This window comes from Phocoena phocoena, chromosome 4, assembly GCF_963924675.1.
Source record: "Phocoena phocoena chromosome 4, mPhoPho1.1, whole genome shotgun sequence".
Lineage (NCBI taxonomy): Eukaryota > Metazoa > Chordata > Mammalia > Artiodactyla > Phocoenidae > Phocoena > Phocoena phocoena.
The window spans coordinates 70,876,960-70,903,469 of record NC_089222.1 but is presented as its reverse complement, the minus strand read 5'-3'; the positions used below and the strand labels follow the sequence as shown (position 1 = coordinate 70,903,469).

Here is a 26,510-nt window from a genome sequence, read left to right as displayed (position 1 = left end):
GATACTGAAAAGAGAACTTTATGGCTAAAATTACGGTAATGTCATGAAAACCTAGGCAAGGTTGTAGAGGGAAAGCCCTTAATCAACAGAGCATGGGAGCATTAAGCAACCTATGATTTGATCGTGGCCCCGCCCTTATTAGTCCTGTGAGCCTCGGTAGATTTGCCTGGAATCCTGACTCCATGAGACCTGGCTTGATAATATGACATACCAGTCACACATTTGTGCTCTCGAGTTGAATAGACTAGGGTCTACATCCTCACCATTTAACCAGCATGTGGCCTTGGGAAAGCTGTTTAATTTTTTAAGTCTCCAGTTGCCTCTACCATTAAATGGAGGAAATAACAGTATTTACGTCACAAGGTGGTTGTGAGGAGTAACTAAATAGTGTATGTACACAGTGCCTGTCCCAGCGTGTGTGTCCAGGGAGAACAAGCTATTTTTATTATTGGCTTCCCCAGAGCAGTTGATATACGCTGAGAAGTTGGCAGGGTCTTGGTCTTAGTTTTTATCAGGTCGCCACGCATTCAGCGTGTGTGTTGAGCACCTCCTCTGTGTCAGAACTGTGCTAGGCTCTGCATCTGGAGATGAGAAAGATGAATTCCAAGGAGACTTCAAAGATAAAGAAGGCACAGCTTCGGCGCCCCAGGAGTTTGTAGGCTAGTGGGGGAGGGAGATTCATAAGCCTACAGTCAAGCCATGTGTGACATGTTACAACTCAAGACTAGGCCCAGTGCCCAGGAGTCCAGAGGCTGTGAGGACACCTGATGAGCAGACAAGGGGTGGCACTCTGGTCGGAGGGAAGGCTCAGTGGAGAGACGCAGGGTCAAGGACAGTAAGACGTGGGGTGGTGATCCGGGGTCTCCTTTGTTTTGCGGTGGAAGACAATTTGTTGATTCCTCAGGCACAGCCAAGGGAACCCTCAGTCCCACCAAGACGGCCGGCTCACAGTGATTATCCTGAGCTTCTAGAACCCCAGTGGTGCAGCAGGAGATGGTGCCAGGAAGGGTTCTGGCCCTCTCTCCCAGGCCAGCCTGTATGCCCCTCCCCTCCCCAGGTCTCTCCAAAAGATACTGCAACCAAGGCCCTGCCCCTCCTCTCCGCGCTGTCCCTCCTGTGCGGCCAGCCACCCTCCCTGACCACGGGCATCGTGTATGCACAAAGGAGGCTAAAGAGAAAGAAAATCTTCTGGATCTCCCCACAGAGAATCAATATGTACAGGCAAATCAACCTCGTGTGCTTTGACAAAGTATGCGCTAAACTTACCAGGTTGGAGGTTACAGGTCACTAGACACAGCTGAGCTGGGAAGTCTGTCTAGCCCAGCACCCTCGTGGGACGGATGGGAACACGGAGGTCATGAAGGTCACACAGGGAGCTAGTGTGAGATCACATTCTAGAAGCCCGCTTTCCTGAGTCCTGAGGAAGTGGTTTAGCCATCACACCATGAATTTCTTCCCTGTCAAATTTAATATTTTCACGCCTGTTTTGGGATTCAAAACCGTCTCTTACTGCAATAACTTTTCTGATTATATTTTTTCAGGCAAAATTTATGAGGAACATTTCTTTCTTTTTTTCTTTTTTTTTTTTTTTTGTGGTACGCGGGCCTCTCACTGTTGTGGCCTCTCCCGTTGCGGAGCACAGGCTCCGGATGCGAGGCTCAGCGGCCATGGCTCACGGGCCCAGCCGCTCTGCGGCAAGTGGGACTAGGGCACGAACCCGTGTCCTCTGCATCAGCAGGCGGACTCTCAACCACTGCGCCACCAGGGAAGCCCATGAGGAACATTTCTGTTCCCCGAAGTTCTTTGTCTAGAGCTTAAGCGAGCATATTCCTTTCTCCTCCGCTGCTTCTTTTTAGGAAAGGGAGGGAGGGAGCTGCCACCCGTGTTTACCCACTCCGGCCCCTCTTTTCTCCTTTGCTTCCCAGGGTATCAAGACTCAGGACTGGGGCAGGTTGCCTGGAAAGGTGGCAGAAGGGGAGTATGTCCAGAGGAGGGGACAGCTGCTATCGGACAGGTCCCAGGACCCCTCTCCATGGCTCTCGCACGGGGGACCTGACGGGGCTGTAGCATCAGCCGCCTCGGCTCGGGTAGCAGGTTTACCCACTCGAAGGCAGGGCTCCTGGCCTGGTCCCTCCGTGTCTTCGGAAGAGATGGCTCCTTGTCCTAGACAAGGAGGGTGGGAATAGACAGCAGAAGACAAGCTGGAGAGACGGTTCCCATGTGGAAGTGGCATAGCTCTTACGTTAGTTCAGTTCTATTCTTTTCTAGTTTCCTTTGACAAAGAAGGTCCTGTAAGGTTAACTTAACAGTAGCTTCCTTTTAGATGCAGGGCCAAAGAACAGCCCCCAGTAGGGATTCCTGTTACCTACCCAGCAGCCTCCCCAGTGTCTGAATATAGGAGGGAAATTTAGAAAATGCGTTCATTGCTTATCTCCTTCTAACACTAATTTTTTCAGAGGTGTTTCCGTCCCGTAGAAAGCTTTTCCCTCCACAACCTCATGTGCTCCTTTGCTAGGCTGTCTTAGGGATGATCAACAGAAGATGTGTCCAAACTCCGTATGTCATGATGGCATCTTATTGTACAAAGGACTCTTGGTTGGGAAAGGGCAAAATGAGAAACTAATCCTGAATTTGATGCTAAGTTTCCATGTGACTTTTTAAGATAAGAAGGTTGAACTACAATGATCCCTGTTTCTTTCTAGCTTTAATATTATAAAACTCTACCAACATGGTGTTGAAATAAAGCCCTCCACAATTAATTGAATTAATTGATTAAAAAATTTTTAATCAAATAAACACATTTAATGTTAAATAAAAGGGCTTGGGACAACTAAATATACTGTAATTTCTTAGGAGCTTGGGTTTTCTGTAAATCATGATATAATTAAAAGCTCTAAATCTTCTGCTAAAACCCATTCTAATTATCTTACATGTGTTCCCGTATATTTCTAGTTTACGTTGGCTTGTTATAAGTTCCTTAAAGCAAGTTCTCTCTTCCTTTTCTATCCAATTCAGCCCAAGCCTGGGCTAGTATTTATGCTAAGTTTTCTTTTTCTATCTTATTCCCTTTAAAACAGCAACTATAATTTAGATTTTTTTTTCCATTTATGGCTAGTTTTATTGTCTAAGGGTTATTTTCACATAGAGAAATAACATGGTCCCATATCTGTTTGGCTGCAGTATCATCTCTGTTTTCATGTTCAAGATATTGATGTTTAAAACATAATCTAATCATCAGAAAAACATTTCAGTTTGAATTAAGTTGCTAACTGTTTTTGAAATGGAACAACTCAAGAGCATTTGGAATCTAAACACACATGTTGGAGTCCTTATAAAATACAGGAGGGAGGGCTTCCCTGGTGGCGCAGTGGTTGAGAGTCAGCCTGCCGATGCAGGGGACACGGGTTCATGCCCCGGTCCGGGAAGATCCCACATGCATGGCCGCTGAGCCTGCGCGTCTGGAGCCTGTGCTCCGCAAGGGGAGAGGCCACAACAGTGAGAGGCCTGCGTACCGTAAAAAAAAAAAATACAGGAGAGAAATGAAGCAGATAGTGTTTTATTTGTTTTTTTTGTTTTGTTTTGTTTTGCGGTTTTTGTTCTTGAAGGAATAACTTACACAAAGGCATGTTAGCTCTCCATGAAGTCCAAATGAATTAATGAAACAAACATTCCTTACTTCTTTAATCCAGAAGCCCAGTACGGACTTTGTCTCTCCACATGCTTTGCAGAATTCGTTTAACATTTGTCATCTGGTGGAAGTCTCCAGATGGGCTGGATTCCGGTTCTTTCTCTCCAATCTACGGGCCCCTAGACCCTGGGGCTGCTCATTTCACCCCTAAGCTGAGAATGTCTCTACCCTATTTACTCAGTTGTAAGAAGTAAAAACATTGTAAGCACTTCACTGTAAAGCATGACGCTAATGCTATATGCTGTAATGATAAAAGATACCATTTGATAGAAAACTAGAAACTCCAGTATCTTATACAGAGATGACCTTCAAGAAAAATAGTGTAAGAGACCTGGGTGTCAGTGTTGAAGAGGATATTCCCTAGTGCTTGGCAGTGCTCTGCTTGGCCTTGACAGTGCTGAGGCAGTGGTAACCACTTCCTTACTCTGACTGGGTGTTGAGCAGGCCTAATGCAATTGGCCTACTGAGTAAAGACACTGGGGTTTGTAATTAATAACTGACTGTGAAGCAATGAGCAAATTAAAAGTGCTGTGATAGTACTCAGTTCCCTTTTGCTTTCTCTGTTACATTATCTGTGAAATACTTTCACATAGTACAGCAAATCAACTCTCTCAACCATTTTCCTCTTGATCTAACAGTAAAACCCATTCCTGGGCGTTAATTAATATTTATTATTAGCACTTTACTTCTCTCTGTAGCCTTAAGGCCCTTTATCAACATTTCATTATCAATCTGGACAGTCACCATGTCTCCCATATTTTTAGGAAGATAGCTGTGAACCAGATGGCAGACTGGGAACTAAATAGTCTTGCGAAGAAAGAAAAAAATTCTGAGCTCCGGTTTAGAAAGACAGCAGGTGCCAACTGAAAAGTCAAACTCAAGCTGGTTCTTGTTGGATTTCTATCCACTGAACCTCTCTCATTCAGCAACAGCAATGGTCACAACAATAAACAAACAAAAACAAAACACTTGCATTTTGTACTAATTAATGACTAGACTCACCTAATTTTCAACACCGTCTTTTGGGAATCATTTGTCACATGCTGAATCTTTCTTTCAGGCGCTCTTCCCTGACTTAAAATTTGATGTTTACCAATAAGGGCTTGGCCAATATTTTATAATTAGTATAAATGGAGTATAACCTTTAAAAATTGTGAATTACTATATTATACATATGTAACTTATAGAATATTTTACATCAGCTATACTTCAATAAAAATAAGATATAAAAAAAATAAAATTTAATTTAAAAAAGAATCTTTGAACAAATGGAGAATAGAAATTTTTAAAAATCTGTCTAGGAAGAAAAAAAGAAAGCTAATGGAAAACTGAGTATCACATTTACTATAGATAAATACAATAATGAAAAAAAATTTAATCAAATAAACACATTTAATGTTAAATAAAAGGGCTTGGGACAACTAAATATACTGTAATTTCTTAGGAGCTTGGGTTTTCTGTAAATCATGATATAATTAAAAGCTCGAAATCTTCTGCTAAAACCCATTCTAATTACCTTGCAGACTGGCACTCTTACAGAAGATGGACTGGACCTCTGGGGGACAGTTCCTACTGCTGACAACTGGTAGGCCCTTTGGCGAAGACAGAGTGTGTGATTGGTGGGGCTACCCAGGTGACACTTCAATTCATCCTTCCTGTGTTGACGGATGAATCTCACATAAAAATATACACAATAATTGGCTGATACCAGCTCCTCATTAGTCTAACGTGCTAAATTAAATGAGTTCTAAGTTCCGAATCAGACGGGGAAAGTAGGTCTTCAAACTCCACATGAAAAATGGAATAGAATAAAGTGGATGATTAGGTAGTTGAATGAATAAAACAAAAAAGCAAAGAGTGAAATCAGGACTATGCTTAATTAAAAACCGCACAGACTTCCTGGGCGGCTTGTGAGGTAGGAAATCCAGAAAGGAAAACCTCCATCTCCCCCCATCATGGAGTTCACACTCTAGTTGGATGAAAGTTGCAAATGCACCCACCTTCAATGTACTACACAGGCCAGGAAAAGAATTATGATTAAGGTACAGATATCACGATACAGAAGAAGACATAATAAAGATTGCTTGATAAATAAAACAAAAAACCACATTTCTGATTTTTATAATAACATAGTGGATAAAAGGTAGAAATTCATTTTGAAAATGAATGGATCGAGGAATACCACCTGGAGGAGATAGCATTTGAGATAGGTTTTGAAGGGGGAATGCCTAGAATTTTTACAGACATGATTTAAAAACTGGCACTAGGGACCGGAGAGGGCAATCACATAGACACTACCCTAGAACAGAGCTAGAGACAGGAGAGGCTGCCCATCTTCACAGAGTGGCCCCGAGCTCCGTTTCTCGCAGGGCTGGGACCTGCTTCTCAGTCAGAGTGGAGATACATCTGCTCTTAAGCTCTGGGTTCCCCACCTGGGCTCCAGACTCTGGCTGAGGCTGCTGTTATTGAAGGAGTCATGCAGGGGCTCTCCAGGATGGTAACGGGACTGGGTTCAGCACTGGCACAAGAGAACAGCAGTCAGGCAGTGTGACGTTGCAGAAGATACCTGGGTTCTGGCCCTATTCATGTGTCTCTGCTTCTGGCTGCTCCGATGCCCAGGCCAGGCCTTTGTCCAGACAGGTAGGGCCTCTACTGGCCAGAGCAGTGAAAGGGGAAAGGGATGTTTGCAGTTTCCACCCCTTCTCTCCCTCTCTTGCCCCTGGTACTCTGAAACTTTGGGGGAAGTAGAAACCACTAGAAACAATTATTATTCAGCTCTAAGATGGGAGGAGAGAAGGTAAGGCAAGCCAGTCTGCTGTCAAATATAGGCAAAGGCCAAAGGGCCAATTAGTGAGAACTATTTGAGCCCGTGCTTGCTTTTACTTGAAGAAGAAAGGAGCCAGCAGGCAGGCTTCCCTTCCATCCCTGCTACCCCATTGGCCTGGAGGCTTCTTGCCTGGGTTGGGTGGCTTTGCAGAAGCAACTTTGCAGTTCACAGATGTCAGCTCTGAGCCTTCCCACAATGTGCCTTCCTGCAACACTGCCACCTTGTGGGCTGGCGGCAGGCAACCTGACAAAAGCCCCTGTGATTATACCCAAGTACTCTACTCAGAATTTATCATACAGGGCATGGGGAGCTATTGAAGCTTTTGAGCATAGGGGTTAGGTATTATTGAAGCTTATGTTAATAAGATTTTAAGGGGCAGGGTGTGCAAAATGATTTTGTTGAAGATCTTAACTTACTAATGATCTTCTCTACCAGTTTCCAGGAAGTCCACAGCTTTGCCTCGGGCAAGGCTTTGCCCTGGGGCCCACTGTGTGTGGCCATGGCCAGCTGCCACTCTCTGATCCTTCTCGACAGGACCATCCAGGGAGATCCACTGGACCTCAAAATGTTTGAGGGCACAGCTTGAGTAAGGTGATTATTTCTTGGCTCTAATGAATGAGGAAAACTGGAAGAAATACTTACCAGGAGTTCCAAGGCATTTCTAACTTTGGTTGAAACCCAGAGAAGATTCATAACAATATGTGAATGAGGGTCTGATCCTACCTGAATTTCCCAGTCCCTGCTCCAAGACTCTATTAACTAGTGCAACATGAACTAGGGTTCCATGATCAAATAAATTTGAGAACTGCTGTTCAAACAAAGTTAAGTTGATTTCTTTAGGATTTCTTTAATATAGTGTGGTACATTGTGAATATTCAAGAGGGAATATAATACACAGCATTTACTAAACCTATTTCACCACAGAAAACCTTGACAGGCCAAAACATGGTACAAAACACTCTTGGAAAAACTCTAGTCTAAAGCAGTACCGTTAATGCAGTAGCCACTAGCCACGTTGGCTATTGAACACATGAACTGTGGGTATGCATCTAAGGAACTGGATTTTAAATTTTATTTATGTTAACTAATTTAAATTTAAATAGCCACAAGTGGCTCATAGCTACTGTACTAGACAGTATAGGTCTCAAAACCAGAATGGAGGTCCCTCAATCCAATGGGTTCGGTTTCCTGAGGTGAATGTAGATGACAGATGAAGGTTTTAAGACTCCCCCTGGTGACTGTCATGACACAGTGGGAAAACCTCTTGACTCCGCCACTCTCTAGATGCAAGACCCCAAACCCAGAACAAGATTCTGAGTCATTACCTCATCTGCGCATTTGGATAATAATGCCTCATTCAGGAGCATGTTGAGACTGTGAGCCTGAAGGGGCTGCATGCATTGTAAAGTGCGCAAACAATGGAGAGTATTCATTCATTCATTAGTTAGTTAATTAACTATATTGTTCTGCCCTCCAAAAAAATATTCTAAAGCTACTTATAGTGACACATAAAATACAGGACAGCATTTAAACAGAGTTGTAAAGGAATGAAAACAGATGACTGTACAGACATGGAGAACACCTCACAAAGAGGCTAATTCAAAGATTTATTGTAGGAAAATTGTAGCTTTCTAGAGGCCAAAGTAATAAAAGGCCAAACCTGGTAAACAGGGAAATTTCTGTATCAGTAAATTCAAATGAGAGCATTTGCTGTGGAGAAATGCTTGATATTGTCGACTGAAAAAAATTCACAACCTAAAAGTTGAGAGTTATGTTTTATTTGGCAGACAAAACTGAGGACTTAAACCCAGGGCCCAGCATCTCAGATAATTCTGACGGACTACAACAGGAAAGTTGCGTGGGAGGGGGAGCCAGGATACATAGGAGTTTTTGCAACAAAGACCAGGTAGTCAAATCAAAAGATTACTGTTAATTAAAGGCAACCAGATACCTCAAGTTAAGGAATTTAGCACTTTTCTATGTATGGGAAGATGCAAGAGTCTGGGCTCACTGAAATCATTCCTTTGATATGCGCCTCAGCTCTCTGGGGCCAGCATCCTGTGTTTTCTCATCCTGAGTCTCCCCAGGGTGCACTGTCAGGGGTGCCTGCAGAGGCTGACTGCTAGACGGCAGGCATCCTATTTCTATCCCGAGTTCCCTGAGGGCTCACCATCTAGGCAGCTGTAATGTGATGGCTTGATGGTTCCAATGTCCTTTGTTTGCTGATATGGCAGGAAATATTTTTATTCACAATATAAGGGCAAGACTAAAATCACTTTTCTGGATCTTAATGGAGACGAATCAGTGTAATTTTTATAAGCAAGGTCCTTACCAGCATCATTGGTGCTGACACAGTGAGGAGTTGCACATGGTCATTATTGCTGCATGTGACTTTGATCCTGGTTCTAACAGTGCCCCCTTCTCCAATGGAGGAGGCTTGATCTCTTTGTACAAATGACATACAAATTGGGGTCTTATGTGAAGACATAAATCTATAGTATTAGCTCTGTAAGTACTGTCTTTAAGACCAGTTATATCCACCCCAACAAAGAAAGTGCAAATTGTTCATTGAGTTTAAAGCTGGATGAGAAAGAGTCTCTAGTTAAATATCTTTTGGTAGTTCCTTTCACTAAGCATAATGGGGAGGGAAAAAGTCCTTACAGACTCTAAGAATATTAGCACTAGAAGGGATGTCATGATATTTTTCAGAAGAAATTGAGATCTGCAGAAATGAAGTGATATCCCCAAGGTTGAACAAGCAAGTGATAGAGCGGAAACCAGATGTTGTCTCCTATTTTCTGACTTGGGCTATTTATATATCTGACTGCCTTTACCATATTTGAGCTTAATATTGGTTTCTCAGATGGTATAACTTATACTGTTGTAACACCCAAAGAATACAAATTATTTTCAAATATGCTTTCTAATTTGCTAGCAGCTAACTTGTAACTCTCTAGCTAACGAATTAAGCTAGTAGCATAGATAGAGCATAAGAAATAGTATCGTGTTTATCTCAAGATTCAACCCTCTGTCATCTGAGAGCTAGTGTGCTCAGGTATATTGGAGAGTAGATCTCCACTTAAACCCTCATCCATTTACAAGACATGCCTTTTAGGAAGAGCCAATGGGCTGTAGTTAGCACTTCCTCCACCAATTACTACTTAAAATGTAGTCACAATAATTCTGGCTTTTTGACATTTTACAATAAGGTCCTTAATATAAATCAACACAACAGAAATTTGACAATGATGGTATTAAGATAATTGGCCTACAAGAGAAAATACATGAAAAGGGCTTTGAAAAGATTAAAGTGCTATTTAGATATTTATTAGAGAGATATTTCTTTCTTATTATTTTTCTCTAAGGAATCTTATGAATGTTTTCATTTTAAAACAGATAAAGGAAGATTGCAATGTAGACTACTGCAAATTTGGGATATCAGTTTCCAACATAATAATAAAACCAGGACCAAAAGCCAGTTGGGTATGATTTGCTTTTTTTAAATTATATAAATATTCCCCCTTAAAACTGGTGAAATTCCCCTTTCTTTTACATATTTTTATATTCCTATTATTTTGTCTTATCCTAACAGTATCCATGGTCAGTTTGCTCATTCCTTCATTCCTGAATTTATCCATTAATTTATTCAACAAACACTCATGAGGTACCTATGTATGCTCGAGCCCTGTGCTAAGTGTTAAGGCATAAAGTGACTTCAAAACTAGACATGCTGGGAGGGACCTTCAAGATGGCGGAGAAGTAAGACATGGAGATCACCTTCTTCCCCACAAATACATCAAAAATATATCTACATGTGGAACAACTCCTACAGAACATCTACTGAATGCTGGCAGAAGACCTCAGATTTCCCAAAAGGCAAGAAATTCCCCACGTACCTGGGTAGGGCAAAAGAAAAAAACAGACAAAAGAGTAGGGATGGGAGCTGCAACTCTGGGAGGGAGCTGTGAAGGAGGAAAAGTTTCCACACACTAGGAAGCCCCTTCACTGGCGGGGACAGGGGACGGCCGGGGGGAAGCTTCGGAGCCATGGAAGAGAGCGCAGCAACAGGGGTGCAGAGGGCAAAGCACAGAGATTCCCGCACAGAGGATCAGGGCCGACCGGCACTCACTAGCCCGAGAGGCTTGTCTGCTCACCCGCCGGGGTGGGTGGGGGCTGGGAGCTGAGGCTCCGGCTTCGGTCGGATCCCAGGGAGAGTACTGGGGCTGGCGGCGTGAACACAGCCTGAAAGGGGCTAGTGCCCCACAGCTAGCTGGGAGGGAGTCCGGGAGAGTCTGGACCTGCCGAAGAGGCAAGAGACCATTGTTTCAGGGTGCGCGAGGAGAGGGGATTCAGAGCACTGCCTAAACCAACTCCAGAGAAGGGCACGAGCCGTGGCTATCAGCGTGGACACCAGAGACAGGCATTAAACGCTAAGGCTGCTGCTGCCGCCACCAAGAAGCCTGTGTGCAAGCTCATGTCACTATCCACACACACCCTCCCCAACCCGGGAGGCTGTGCAGCCCGCCACTGCCAGGGTCCCGTGATCCAGGGACAACTTCCCAGGGAGAACACGCGGCACTCCTCAGGCTGCTGCAACGTCATGCTGGCCTCTGCTGACACAGGCTCAACCTGCATTCCAATTATAACTACCTTTCCCTTCCCTCCCCTCTGGCCTGAGTAAGCCAGAGCCCCCTAATCAGCCGCTGCTTTAACCCCATCCTGTCTGGGTGGGAACAGATGCCTGAGGGTGACCTATACGAAGAGGCGGGGCCAAAACCAAAGTTGAACTCCAGGAGCTGTGCGGACAAAGAAGACAAAGGGAAATTTCTCTGTGCAGTCCCAGAAGCAGCGGATTAAATCCCCACAATCAACTTGATGTACCCTGCATCTGTGGAATACCTGAATAGACAATGAATCATCCCAAATTGAGGTGTTGGATTTTGGGAGCAGCTGTAGACTTAAGGTTTGCAGTCTGCAACTGACCTGTTTCTGATTTTTATGTTTATCTTAGTATAGTTTTTAGCACTTGTTATCATTGGTGGTTTTATTGGTTTGGTTGCTCTCTTCTTTTAATTAAATATTATTACTTTTGAATTTTTTTACTTTAATAATTTTATTTTTTAAATTTATTATTATATTTTTCTTTCTTTTTTTCTCCTTTTTCTTTGGAGCCATGTGGCTGATAGGGTCTTGGTGCTCTGGCCTGGTGTCAGGCCTGAGCCTCTGAGGTGGGAGAGCCGAGTTCAGAATCTGGACTACCAGAGACATCCCGGCCCCACGTAATATCAATTGGCAAAAGCGCTCCCTGAGATCTCCATCTCAATGCTAAGACCCAGCTCCACCCAACGGCCAGCAACCTCCAGTGCTAGATGCCCCAAGCCAAACAACTAGCAAGACAGGAACACAACCCCACCCATTAGCAGAGAGGCTACCTAAGGTATTACTAACTTCACAGATACCCCAAAACACACCACCGGACATGGTCCTGCCCATGAGAAAGACAAGGTCCAGCCTCATCCACCAGAACACAGGCACCAGTCCCCTCCACCAGGAAGCCTACACAACCCACTGAACCAACCTTACCCACTGGGGGCACACACCAAAAACAATGGGAACTATGAACCTGCAGCCTGTGAAAAGGAGACCCCCAAACACAGTAAGCTAAGCAAAATTAGAAGACAGAGAAATATGCAGCAGATGAGGGAGCAAGGTAAAAACCCACCAGACCAAACAAATGAAGAGGACATAGGCAGTCTACCTGAAAAGAATTCAAAGTAATGAGAGTAAAGATGATCCAAAATCTTGGAAATAGAATGGAGAAAATACAAGAAACATTTAACAAGGACCTAGAAGAAATAAAGAGCACACAAACAATGATGAACACCACAATAAATGAAATTTAAAATTCTCTAGAAGGAATCAATAGCAGAATAAATGAAGCAGAAGAACAGATAAGTGACCTGGAAGATAAATAGTGGAAATAATTACCACACAGCAGAATGAAGAAAAAAGAATAAAAAGAATTGAGGACAGTCTCAGAGACCTCTGGGACAACATTAAACACACCAACATTCAAATTATAGGGGTCCCAGAAGAAGAAGAAAAAAATAAAGGGTCTGAAAAAATACTTGAAGAGATTATAGTTGAAAACTTCCCTAACATGGGAAAAGAAATAGTCAAGTCCAGGAAGCACAGAGAGTCCCATACAGGTTAAATCCAAGGAGAAACACTCCAAGACACATATTAATCAAACTATCAAAAATTAGATACAAAGAAAAAATATTAAAAGCAGCAAGGGAAAAACAACAAATAACACACGAGAGAATCCCCATGAGGTTAACAGCTGATCTTTTAGCAGAAACTCTGCAAGCCAGAAGGGAGTGGCAGGACATATTTAGAGTCATGAAAGGGAAAAATCTACAACCAAGATTACTCTACCAAGCAAGGACCTCATTCAGATTTGATGGAGAAATTAAAACCTTTACAGACAAGCAAAAGCTAAGAGAATTCAGCACCACCAAACGAGTTTTACAACAAATGCTAAAGGAACTTCTTTAGGCAGGAAACACAAGAGAAGGAAAAGACCTACAAAAACAAGCTCAAAACAATTAAGAAAATGGTAATAGGAACATACATATCGATAATTACCTTAAATGTAAATGGATTAAATGCTCCAACCAAAAGACAGACTGGCTGAATGGATACAAAAACAGGACCCCATATATATGCTGTCTACAAGAGACCCAATTCAGACCTAGGGACACATACAGACTGAAAGTAAGGGGATGGAAAAAGATATTCCATGCAAATGGAAATCAAAAGAAAGCTGGAGTAGCAATTCTCATATCAGAAAAAAAGAGACTTTAAAATAAAGACATTACAAGAGACAAAGAAGGACACTACATAATGATCATGGGAGCAATCCAAGAAGAAGATATAACAATTTTAAATATTTATGCACCCAACATAGGGAACCTCAATACATAAGGCAAATGCTAACAGCCATAAAAGGGGAAGTTGACAGTAACAGAATAACAATAGGGGACTTTAACAACCACTTTCAGCAATGTACAGGTCATCCAAAGTGAAAATAAATAAGGAAACACAAGCTTTAAATGACACATTAAACCAGATGGACTTGATATATACAGGACATTCCATCCATAACAACAGAATACACTTTCTTCTCAAGTGCTCATGGAACATTCTCCAGGGTGGGTCATATCTTGGGTCACAAATCAAGCCTTGGTAAATTTAAGAAAATTGGAACCATACCAAGTACCTTTTCCAACCACAAAACTATGAGACTAGTTATCAATTATAAGAAAAGAAAAACCGTAAAAAGTACAAACACATGGAGGCTAAACAGTATGTTACTAAGTAACCAAGAGATCCCTAAAGAAATAAAACAGGAAATAAAAAAAATCTAGAAACAAATGACAATGAAAACATGATGACGCAAAACCTATGGGATGCAGCAAAAGCAGTTCTAAGAGGGAAGTTTATAACAATACAATCCTACTTCAGGAAACAACAAACATCCCAAATAAACAACCTAAACTTGCACCTAAAGCAATTAGAGAAAGAAGAACAAAAAAACCCCCAAAGTTAGCAGAAGGAAAGAAATCATAAAGCTCAGATCAGAAATAAATGAAAAAGAAATGAAGGAAACAATAGCAAAGATCAATAAAACTAAAAGCTGAGGCAGACACCAAAAGCAATGGGAACTTGTTCTTTGAGAAGATAAGCAAAATTGATAAAACATTAGCCAGACTCATCAGCAAAAAAAGGAGAAGGCTCAAATCAACAGAATTAGAAATGAAAAAGGAGAAGTAACAACTGACACTGCAGATATACAAAGGATCATGAGAGATTACTACAAGCAACTCTATGCCAAAAAAATGGACAACCTGGAAGAAATGGACAAATTCTTAAAAAACACAACCTTCTGAAGCTGAACCAGGAAGAAATAGAAAATATAAACAGACCAATCACAAGCACTGAAATTGAAGCTGTGATTAAAAATCTTCCAACAAGCAAAAGCCCAGGAGCAGTTGGTTTCACAGGCGAATTCTATCAAACATTTAGAGAAGAGCTAACACCTATCCTTCTCAAAGTCTTCCAAAATATAGCAGAGGGAGGAACACTCCCAAACTCATTCTATGAGCCCACCATCACCCTGATACCAAAACCAGACAAAGATACCACATAAAAAGAAAACTACAGGCCAATATCACTGATGAACATAGATTCAAAAATCCTGAAGAAGCTACTAGCAAACAGAATCCAACAACACATTAAAAGGATCATACACTATGATCAAGTAGGGTTTATCCCAGGAATGCAAGGGTCTTCAATATACACAAATCAATCAATGTGATAAACCATATTAACAAACTGAAGGAGAAAAAGCATATGATAATCTCAATAGATGCAGGAAAATCTTTCAACAAAATTCAACACCCATTTATGACAAAAACTCTCCAGAAAGTAGGCATACAGGGAAGCTACCTCAACATAATAAAGTCCATAAATGACAAACCCACAGCCAACATCATTCTCAATGGTGAAAAATGGAAACAATTTCCTCTAAGATCAGGAACAAGACAAGGTTGCCCACTTTCCCCATTATTATTCCACTTAGTTTTGGAACTTTTAGTCACAGCAGTCAGAGAAGAAAAAGAAGCAAAAGGAATCCAAATCAGAAAAGAAGAAGTAAAACTCTCACTGTTTGCAGATGACATGGTACTATACATAGAGAATCTAAAAGATGCTACCAGAAAACTACTAGAGCTAATCAATGAATCTGGTAAAGTAGTAGGATACAAAATTAATGCACAGAAATCTCTGACATTCCTATACACTAATGATGAAAAATATGAAAGAGAAATTAAGGAAACACTCCCATTTGCCATTGCAACAAAAAGAATAAAATACCTAAGAATAAACCTACCTAAGGAGACAAAAGACTTGCATGCAGAAAACTATGACACTGATGAAATAAATTAAAGATGATACAAACAGATGGAGAGATATACCATGTTCTTGGATTAGAAGAATCAACATCGTGAAAATGACTATACTACCCAAAGCAATCTACAGATTCAATGCAATTCCTATCAAACTACCAATGGCATTTTTCACAGAACTAGAACAAAAAATTTCACAATTTGTATGGATACACAAAAGACCCCAAATAGCCAAAGCAATCCTGAGAAAGAAAAACGGAGCTGGAGGAATCAGGCTCCCTGACTTCAGACTATACTACAAAGCTACAGTAATCAAGACAGTATGGTACTGGCACAAAAACAGAAATATAGATGAGTGGAACAGGATAGAAAGCCCAGAGAAAAACCCACGCACACATGGTCATCTTATCTTTGATAAAGGAGGCAAGAATATACAATAGAGAAAAGACAGCCTCTTCAATAAGTGGTGCTGGGAAAACTGGGCAGCTACATGTAAAATCATGAAATTACAACACTTCCTAACACCATACACAAAGATAAACTCAAAATGGATTAAAGACCTAATTATAAGATCGGACACTATAAAACTCTTAGGGAGGGCTTCCCTGGTGGCGCAGTGGTTGAGAATCCGCCTGCCAATGCAGGGGACATGGGTTCGTGCCCTGGTACAGGAAGATCCCACATGCCGTGGAGTGGCTGGGCCCGTGAGCCATGGCCACTGAGCCTGTGCGTCCAGAGCCTGTGCTCCACAACGGGAGAAGCCGCAACAGTGAGAGGCCTGTGTACTGCAAAAAAAAAAAAAAAAAAAAAAACTCTTAGGGAAAACATAGGAAGAACACTCTTTGACATAAATCACAACAAGATCCTTTTTGACACACCTCCTGGAGAAATGGAAATAAAAACAAAAGTAATCAAATGGGACCTAATGAAACTTAAAAGCTTTTGCACAGCAAAGGAAGCCATAAACAAAACAAAAAGCCAACCCTCAGAATGGGAGAAAATATTTGCAAATGAAGCAACTGACAATGGATTAATCTCCAAAATATACAAGCAGCTCATGCAGCTCAATATCAAAAAAAATAAACAACCTAATCCAAAAATGAGCAGAAGACCTAAATAGACATTTCTCCAAAGAAGATATACGGATTGCCAGCAAACACATGAAAGGATGCTCAACATCACTAATCATTAGAGAAAGGTAAGTCAAAACTACAAGGAGGTATCACCTCACACTGCTCAGAATGACTATCATCAAAAAGTCGACAAACAATAAATGCTGGAGAGGGTGTGGAGAAAAGGGAACCCTCTTACACTGTTGGTGGCAATTTAAATTGATACAGCCACTGTGGAGAACAGTATGGAGGTTCCTGAAAAAACTAAAACTAGAACTACCATATGACCCAGTTATCCCACTACTGGGCATATATCCTGAGAAAACCACAATTCAAAAAATGTTCATTGCAACACTCTTTACAATATCCAGGACATGGAAGCAACAATATCCAGGACATGGAAGCAACCTAAGTGTCCATCAACAGATGAATGGATAAAGAAGATGTGGCACATATATACAATGGAATATTACTCAGCCATAAAAAGAAACGAAATTGAGTTATTTGTAGTGAAGTGGATGGACCTAGAGTCTGTCATACAGAGTGAAGTAAGTCAGAAAGAGAAAAGCAAATACTGTATGCTAACACATATATATGGAATCTAAGAAAAGAAAAAAGGTTCTGATGAACCTAGGGACAGGACAGGAATAAAGATGCAGACGTAGAGAATGGATTTGAGGACACATGGAGGGGGAAGGGTAAGCTGGGACGAAGTGAGAGACTGTCATGGACATATATACACTCCCAAATGTAAAATAGATAGGTAGTGGGAAGCAGTTGCTTAGCACAGGGAGATCAGCTCGGTGCTTTGTGTCCACCTAGAGGGGTGGGATAGGGAGGGTGGGAGGGAGACACAAGAGGGAGGGGATCTGGTGATACATGCATAGGTATAGCTGATTCACTCTGTTATACAGCAGAAAATAACACACCATTGTAAAGCAATTATACTCCAATAAAGATGTTTAAAAGAAAAAAAAAAGGAAAGAAAATAGAAAAAGAGAAATGCAAAAAAAGAAAGTTAGACATGTTGGGCTCTGTGCTGGAAGAATAGGTGGACTGATAGAAAAATCAATATAGGTGCAAATAAATGCAGTATAATGTGCCCAGTGCTATAATAAAGGCTGAAGAAAGAACAGCAGGAGTCCAGAGGTGGGAGTAAATACTGTTTTTAGGAGAGAAGTACCACAGAGGTGGCACCCTGCAAACTTGGTCTGGAAGATGATTCAGATTCCTCCAAGCAGCCAAGGGGAAGGGCCTTGCAGACCAGACAACTTGATGAGGGAATCGCCTTAGACGCAGCTAGAAAAATATCAACGTTGTGACAACGTACGACTTCATGATGTCCCTGGGCTCACCGAAGAGTAAACCTTATATGCTGCTGTGCATCTCCTAAATCTCACGTAACAGCTTCTTAAGGTCCCCTCTTTTGGGGCCCTCAGAGCCCCTTGGAAGCTATCGCCATCTTTTGACAGTCTCCATTTTCCTGCAGCCTGCAGAGGATGTCTGTGGTCATTCAGCTGGAGGGGAGGATTATTTTTGTGTCTATATGAAAGGTGCCCCGGAGATGCTGGCTAGGTTCTGCAGATCTGAAACAGGTACTAACTGACACTTATCTCTTTCAGGAGGCAAAAATATTTTAAAAGCTCAAACACACAGAGCAAACCAACCTAAATCAATGAATGTGGAGGTGGTTATTTTCTCGGTAAGTGGGAAGTGGGCTCAGTAGATCTGCTAAGGCAGAGGTGGTAACTTAAAAGCAGAGAAGCAGTGAGTAAATGTCAGCCAGAAAAGCCCAACCACAATGGGGCATCAGAGAGGGAGGTGTGAAGCAAGCCTCAGAAGCCAGAACAGGGAGCTACAGAAGGGTCAGAGGACCAGGGAGCGTGACAATGAGGAGTGTTAAAAGGAACCAAAGAGACAGGTCTGAACCCTAGATTAATTCTGCAGACAGGGATGCTCTGTCACCTCCTGGGGGCTGGCACCACTTATGGGGTCTTAGACAGATCAATGAGAGGAGAATATAAAAAAAATAAATCTTTTAGAAAAAAAAAAGTGATTAGAGTAAATTAGATGGTATTAGAGCAAGGTAATTGATCATTTTCACAGCAATTTCATCTTTCAGGCCCAGATTTTGAGCTGATTTGTATTGTTTCTTAGTCTTATAAACATGCGCTCTCTAAGCTGCAGCCCAGATTTGTAAGAATATTGTTGCATTCAAATGAGTTCATTTGGATAAAACTGGCCTTTTTACTCCTGATTTTCATCTATATTCTCCTTACAATTGCTGATAGCCATCAACTTGTGCACAGAATTCTAAGATTTGACAAATGATTGCTTTAACTTCTCTCTCTACTTCGAGTCTTTTTTTAGAAGTCCCTCTTTTTTCTGACTTTGATCTTCCTCATAGCTCCCATTAACTCCATCCTTCACAGATTGATGGTCTGTGCTTGGCTGTTCATTTTTTTTCAGGTGTCATTTGCCACCCCTTATTCTTCTGGTAGCCCTTCCAATTCTTCTTATTGTCCTAAATTCTGATCCTTGACATATGCTAATATCATATTCATACAGTTGGCACTTTGAAAGACCTCCAGAATCCTTTAGATATGTCTTCTTTCAAGAATCAGTAGTACACCTCCCTCGGGTCTGGAGAGGTAGTGAGTGCAAATTGAGTTCCTTATATGAAGTAGAATTCAGTATTCTTAATTACGTTCTGGAGACAGATTGTCCTCAGCAGAGGACAATCTGTAGATTATTTTTTCTTTCGAAGTTTCTCAGTTTTTAAAGTTTGTTTTTGAATTGTTTATGACAAAGGAGTAAAGAAATACTGTGGAAAATTGAATAACAAATCATCTGCATCACTTATCTTTGATTTTGTGTTGCTGGTAGAGAGATCCTCACTTATATACAATTATTAACCCCTCTGCACAAGATGTGGATATCCTCGGTTCCGCATTACTATTTACAACCTAAGTCTATCTACTCTAATATAATCAGTAATCACCGTCCCTTCCTTACCCTGTGTCTATTTCCCCCATCTATAAAATGTGGGATTGGGTGATCTCTAAGAAGGCTTTCGCCATGACATTTTAATCTTCTAAATAGAATCACAAATATATGGGGTTCACAAATATATGAATGGCACTCTCAGGTTTAACATTCAAGGTGTTAGCTATTCTTGAGGAAGCATAAAGACTCATAACACACAGGATTTTGTAATTTTTCAAGATACAAATTTTAATAATGAAAGTTAAGGTCATGTGCAAAGACAAGATTTATGTCGCTAGAAGTGGAATGTAGCTGCCACCCAGCTGTCACATACAAATTAAACTGTGATGTTCTCATTTAAAAGCACCAGTGAGAGAGACATTATTATAAATATGACAAAATTTAAAAATGAGGGTAAATGCGCTAGATTTCCAACCATCCCAGGTTTTCCCAGAGAATATCAGGAGCCTATTATCATGCTTCCTAGAATATAGTTATTATTTTCAAACAGGGTTAAAGATCAGGGTTTGGATTATTTTTTGAGTCAAATTATATGCAGCAGAAATTTCCAATTAGGAAAATCAAGATGTATAAAAAACTGACATCATAAAGGGGAAGTAGAAGAGTTTCCTGAGATGACTTAGGGGGAAAAAAAATCAGGAGCAATACCTTATCAAGATTCACCCTTTCATGAGTTTAGCCAATTTCTATTGAGCTTGACTATGTATTGGATGCCCCTCAAGGCACTGAGGATTCAGAAGTGAATAAAATCAAATCCTTGCCCTCACAAAGCTTATATCCTAATTGGGGGAAATAATTAATGAAGTTAATCTATAAAATATTGTCAGGCAGTGATAAATGCCCTGAAAGAAGAAAAAAAGCAGGTTAAAAGGATTTTAAAAATGACAGAGAGCACCGTATTACATGGGGAGATTAGGGAAGTCCTCTGAGGGGGTAACATTTGAACAGAGATCTGAGTAAAGTCAGGGAGCAGAGCATGCAAGTATCCAGGGACGGAGCACTGCGGGCAATAGGAATAGTGGATGCAACAGGCCTCGACACAGGATTTTGCTAGAATGTTGTAGAATCCCGAGATACCCGAGTGCCTGAAGCAGTGAAAAAGGGAAGAGTCATAAAACAGAGACTCAGAGCAGAATACATTGGTGAGAAGATTTTGGAATTTTTCTTTTAGCTCTAGTTAATGAGAAAATATTAATCCAATTTATAATAGAAAGTCATGAAGTTAAATGATGAGAATTTAACAAATTCTATATTAAGGTGCATTTTCTTTTATAATATTCTCTAAGATCATGAGGTAGGATTCATATCTGATTATCTGAGTATTCACCAATGTGCCTAATATAGGATCTAAAATAAAGTAGTAATTTAGTAACTGGACTGTGGAATGAAGGATGTAGCTACTTATACTCTACTCCAGAGAGAAGTTTCTTCATTGTATTCTTATCCACGTTGAATTATTTCTCATCAAGAAATTCAACTCTGATTTTTTTCTTAAAGAAGTTTACTGACCACGTGATCATTTCCCTCCCAAGTCCTACTAACATGATAGAAAAGAAAGTTTCAAAGAAAACTAGAGAAGGAATAAGTGTAGATGAGAGATTTCTATATATTTCTGTAAGACGTAAAGTAAGTGGAGGAGTGGTAGCTGAATCAGCAGGATAGAAGAAGCTATAGCTTATACCAAGACAGAGAGATTGCAAGAGGAAAGCTGGTTCACCCTGTAGAACCCCAGAGAGAACGAGACTCTGATAGGTCATGTACTGTGGAAGATGGAGATGAGACTGAGGACAGTGAACATGGGGGATGGACTGACAGCAGGCACAGAAGTTGGTTCCCTAGGTCTCCCTATCCTTCCCCTTCCTCTTCCTGAAATCTTAACTCCACTCTGGACAGAAAAAGGAAAAAATGAGGGATCAAGAAAGAGCTCTTGGCCCCCAAATTTACTTTTTAAGAAACACCTGAGATTTATTTTATTTTAGAGGAGAGGTCCCACTACCTAATGTAACCCAGTTAGACTCCAAGCCTCCCATTTCAAATTCTGAAAACTCTTCAAATCCTTGGCTGATGTCATATATTCACTGGATGTTACAGATGGAGGCTGAAATAAACGATTCCATATTCAACTATTACTATAGTATCCTGTATGCAGTACGTACTTAATAAATGTCTACTAAACTAAAATGCTTACAAGCTAAAAAAGTTTTAAAAATATATGACTAACAAAAAATTTTAAAAACCAACAGAAGAGTTGGAAGATAAGCACATTGTTTTTAAAAAATGGAGTTGAAAAACTGGAAGAAGCAGCTAAAAGATATAAAAGTAGTTACCTCTGAGAAGGAGAAGGGGTGGGGTGCTGTGAAGACAGGGGCTACTGGTTTTCATTACTATAAACTTTTGGGTTCTTTTTGATTTTTTAAACCTGTGCATGCATTACATTGATAAAACTTAGAAATTTCAAAACGAAGAAATAAATCCAACTGTTGAGATTATATGGATACACTTTAATAGTGACTTTCTTCCAAATCCAAAGAGAGAAGGTGGAATCAGAGTTAACATTTCTGGGACTTCTCATAATGGAGAATCACTTGAAAAAGGAAACAAAACCAGTCTTGAAGGAACTGAGCTAGGCCCCATCAGGACTGCGATGATTACCGGTATGGGTTTCAGGAAGCCTGTCAAATTACATGTATCCCAGGCATAAGCAAAATACCATGTGAGCTGAGTGAGTTCATGTAACTGAGGCGGAGAGAACAAAACTTGGCTGTCAAGTTTGTTACCCTCTGCTCCAGTTACCTGGGAACATGGGTAGCTCCCCCACCCCCAGCATGACCCTGAGCTTTGGAGGCAAGGACCGTAGCTCATTCTCTTTGTCTAATGCCCTCTGTTCCTACCCAGGATCTGTGCAGGGCTAATAGGCTCACAACAACTGTTGAAAGAAGAGAATGGGATTCTCATCAAGAACCCCAGTGAGACCTCTGTGTGAAGGGGGTGAGACCTTGCTGGACTGTCCTTCAGGGCGGTGGGGTAGGCATGGCCTGTGATGATCAAATCCAACATGGCCAGCCCTAAGTGCTTTTTTTCTTTACTTAATTGGAATCCAGATGCCAAGAATAGTTTTATGTTATCAGACGAGGCCCATATAACTTTCACCACTGACAGCTGTCAGTCTTCTGAGGATTAGTCGTAAAGCACTTAAATATTTATTTATTCACTTGTGCATGTTTTGGAAATATGCGATGTTCTGCGACATGACGCGGTTATGGGAGGGAAATGCGGACGTAGTGTTTGAGCACCCATGACAGATAGGCCTGATAAACGGTTATGAAAAAAAGCAGAAAGCGATAAATGCCCCCAAGAGCACCAACAATGTGGTACAGTCACTCGGAAGAGGGAGAGCTCAGTTCTGGATGCTGAGAGGTTTCTACACAAAGCAAGCCCACTTTCTTTGTGATCTAGGTGACAACGTTCAAACAGCCATTACTGTTGCAAAGGATTCTGAAATGATTCCTCGAGGGAGCCACGTGATCCTTGTTGAAGCCAATGAACCCGAAGAGTTTGTCCCTGCCTCCGTGACCTGGAAGCTGGTAGAGAACCAAGAGAGTGGGCCTGGAAAGAATGTGAGTGAATGTTACAAGGTTCCTGCATGGGCTGGGGCAGATGGAATACAGCCCTGACCCTGGGCAGCTCTCTCTTGGCATTAGAAGTCACCACAGTAATAAGCCCTCCCATCTGCCCAGAGTTTTACTGTTTGAAAAGCTTTTAGCATTTCCGCCAGCACTTCTCAGTCTTGGCCTCACGTAGAAACTACCTAGAAGAGTTTTTAAGCTTCCAAAGCCAAGACTGCGGATTCAATCAGAATCTCTGGGCTGGGAACTGACATCAGTCCTTCTCCCGGTGATTCCAATGTGCAGATGTGGCTGAGAACCACATCTTGCTTGTACCTATATACATTTTTAATAGAGATGGTATACTTAAAAATTTTTATTTTATTTAAGAATAGCTGGTTTACAATGCTGTGTTAATTTCTGCTGTACAGCAAAGTGATTCAGTTATACATCTATATATTCTTTTTCATAGTCTTTTCCATTATGGTTTATTACAGGATACTGAATATAGATCCTCTCTACTTTTTAACAAAGAGTCCACGTATGAGCTTAATGCCTCTCCTGAAGGTTTGTCATTGCAGGGAGAAGTCGCATCATAGTCTCAGGCTTTCCTGCTCCTCTCTGGCTCCCTCCCACCCCACTTTCTCTCCTCGATTTCCAAGAAAAGCACAGGGAATCCAGTCCCTGCCTCGAGTGAACACTTTACAACAAGTCTTTGGTTGGCGGTTTTACAATGGAGGTTGGAAGGGGAGGGGTGTATCACCTTACCTCCCAGTCTAGGACATCAAAATATTTTTTCTTCCAACTACACTGCTTCCCCCAATGAATTCCTCTAATGAAGAAAAGGTTCTCATCTTTTATACTATCTGAATTTAGAGTCCTACACAAATGTAAGACCCTCTGAAAAATGTTGCATCAGCAGCCGTTACCAGCTATTGACATCATGAATGCATACAGAGTCATCAGATGCTTTCTCCTGGAGCTGAGCCAGCTCGGGCCAGAACCCAGTGACAGGGCTACACTGACAGGTGAAAAACGGGACAGAGAGGGTTTCAGGAAAGGAGTAGTGCTGGTGCAGGGGTCACAGGATGTGGAAGAGGATCTGGGCACTGTGAGGGAATAGGTTACCTGTGGGGTGGGGAGAGGTCAGGTTAGGCTCTGAAGAAAGAGTCTACCTATTGTACAGGGAAGAAATTGGGGCATGATCTTTGAAGGAATGAATGGTAAGAGATCTTAGGAAACAAAAGGTTGAATGAAGAGGAGAAGGAAGAGAAGGGAAGAATGTTTCCTCTTCTTCCTTGGAATCACTCATTGGTACCTTGGAATGATTTCCTCAGTAGACTGACATCACACGTATTATTTCCCAGAATAGGATACAGAGCACCATGTTGCCAACTCTGCTCATGTAATTTGGGGGGGGGGGGGGCGGGGAGCATTTTGAGTATCTTCTTCATATGAGTCTAAGTTCCATGGGTAAATTCTATATTGTGTATTTGCTGGTCCTCACCCTGTTGTGTAACATGAATACACCTCCTTCCATAAAATGTAGGAAAGCAACAACATTCCTTAAGAGCCGATGTAGAAACAATGCCCTTTTGAGTTTAGGAAACCTACATTAACGTTGGAAACAGTTCAGTGCCTGATGGAGAAAGAGGGAGCTGTTACCATTTCGCAGTGAGTGGGAAATCATACCAAGTGATATTTCAGCATTTCAACAGCTTGCTTCCAGAAGTAAGTACTGAAGAAATGATGCGTTTTGTTTTGCTCCTCAAATTACTGAGATAAAAAAGGGTAAGAGAACAGTGAAGGGGACGATCAGCGAGGTTATCTCAGAGTTAGGAAATAAACACCCCCAAACAGGCACTGCGCTTTCAGGAGTTTCCTGCCCCGCTAAACCTCCTGATGCAGCACATGCGCATGGCCTCCTGTTCAGCGTTTGAGGCTGGTACTGCCCCTCGCCCCGCCCCTGGGGCCAGTCCAGCCCCCTGCATCCTTCCTCCCTCCCTCCCGAGCAGAGAGAACCTCCAGCTAGTTCCAAAGACGCTGCCTGTTTTTTGTGTCTGTTTCTCTCTGAAAGTCACCAACTCATGTCAGGCTGAACTCTATTCCCCTTCCTGCCTGGATTCTTAAATTACAGCAGAAGGAAACAAAGACTTCATGGTTTATTCTCAAAATCATTTGTTATCTTGTCGCTGTGTGTGTATTTTCAAACAGTGCCCTGCAGGGTTGTGCTGTCAGTGGGAAGGAGATAAGTGGAGAACGAGCCCAGGGCAGCAACCATCTGTTAGCAGTGTCTTGAAAGTCCTGTCGCCTTACCAGTCAAGGACCATAGAATCTAGACCCCCGAGGCTTCTAGAAAGCCGTTAGTGCAGTTCCTCATTGGAGAGACCGGAAAGCTGAGACTCAGAGAGGTTGTCTCTTGCCTAAGGTTTGCACAATTTGGGGCAGAGCTAGGAATAGAACCCTGATTCTCAACTCATGATCTATTGCTCTTTCCTCTGCATAGTCTTCAGTTACAGAGACAGTGTTTATTAAAAAGAACTGTATTTCCTTAAGCGTTTTAATCTTATATGCTCTTCTGCTTTTTAGTTACTTTTTATTCATTAGCGCTTACCCATCTTGGAAAGATGGCCTGGAACAAAGTAATAGACTTGTGATGGAAAAGTGAAAGTTAAATATTAAAGTGTTAAATCCTCTTTTTTCCTTTTCCTGACATTTGGTCTAATGTCACACCACCCAATGCTATATTAAAACGGCGGCCAGGGGTCATTTTTCAGGACTGTTCTTTTATTTTAAAAGTGTTCAACTCTCTAATCTTATTGCAATCGTTGTTTTTCTCTTTAGATTCTGGTGAATGGAACAATTTTTGCAAGAATGTTCCCTGGGCAGAAATCTAGCCTCATTGAAGAATTTCAGAAAGTAAAGTAGTTGTTATTGCATGAAAAGAGAGTGTATTTGTTATTTATTGCTGTGTAACAAATTACCCCAAATCATAGTGGCTTAGAATAACACCTTTTTTTTTTTTTTTTTTTACATTGCTGTGGGTCAGGAATCCAGGTGTGCTTAGCTGAGTCTTCTGGTTCTAGGTCTCTCACAGGTGTAATGAGGTGTTGGCCATGACTGTAGTCATCTTGGGTGGGGAGGATCTGCCACCAGCCTCACTCATGTGTTGTTGGCAGGATTCAGTTTCTTGTGGGCGGTTGGGCTAAAGAGTGTGTTTTTTACTGGCTGTTGGGCAGAAACCACCCTTGTTTCCTTGCCACGTGGGTCATTGCATAAGGAAGCTCACAGTGTGTCAGCTAG

The 26,510-nt window shown here is 41.6% G+C and overlaps 1 protein-coding gene across 1 annotated transcript in view; it reads left to right on the top strand.

Moving 5' to 3' along the window:
* Positions 1-26,510, top strand: part of ATP13A5 (ATPase 13A5) — a 98,456-nt gene that overhangs the window by 38,058 nt on the left and 33,888 nt on the right. The window contains 11 exon segments of the mRNA XM_065875837.1: positions 1,058-1,249; positions 5,212-5,273; positions 6,951-7,101; positions 9,912-9,998; positions 18,036-18,114; positions 18,117-18,191; positions 22,111-22,230; positions 22,233-22,256; positions 23,059-23,219; positions 24,813-24,938; positions 26,052-26,131. Coding sequence (XP_065731909.1) covers positions 1,058-1,249; positions 5,212-5,273; positions 6,951-7,101; positions 9,912-9,998; positions 18,036-18,114; positions 18,117-18,191; positions 22,111-22,230; positions 22,233-22,256; positions 23,059-23,219; positions 24,813-24,938; positions 26,052-26,131 — 1,157 coding nt within the window.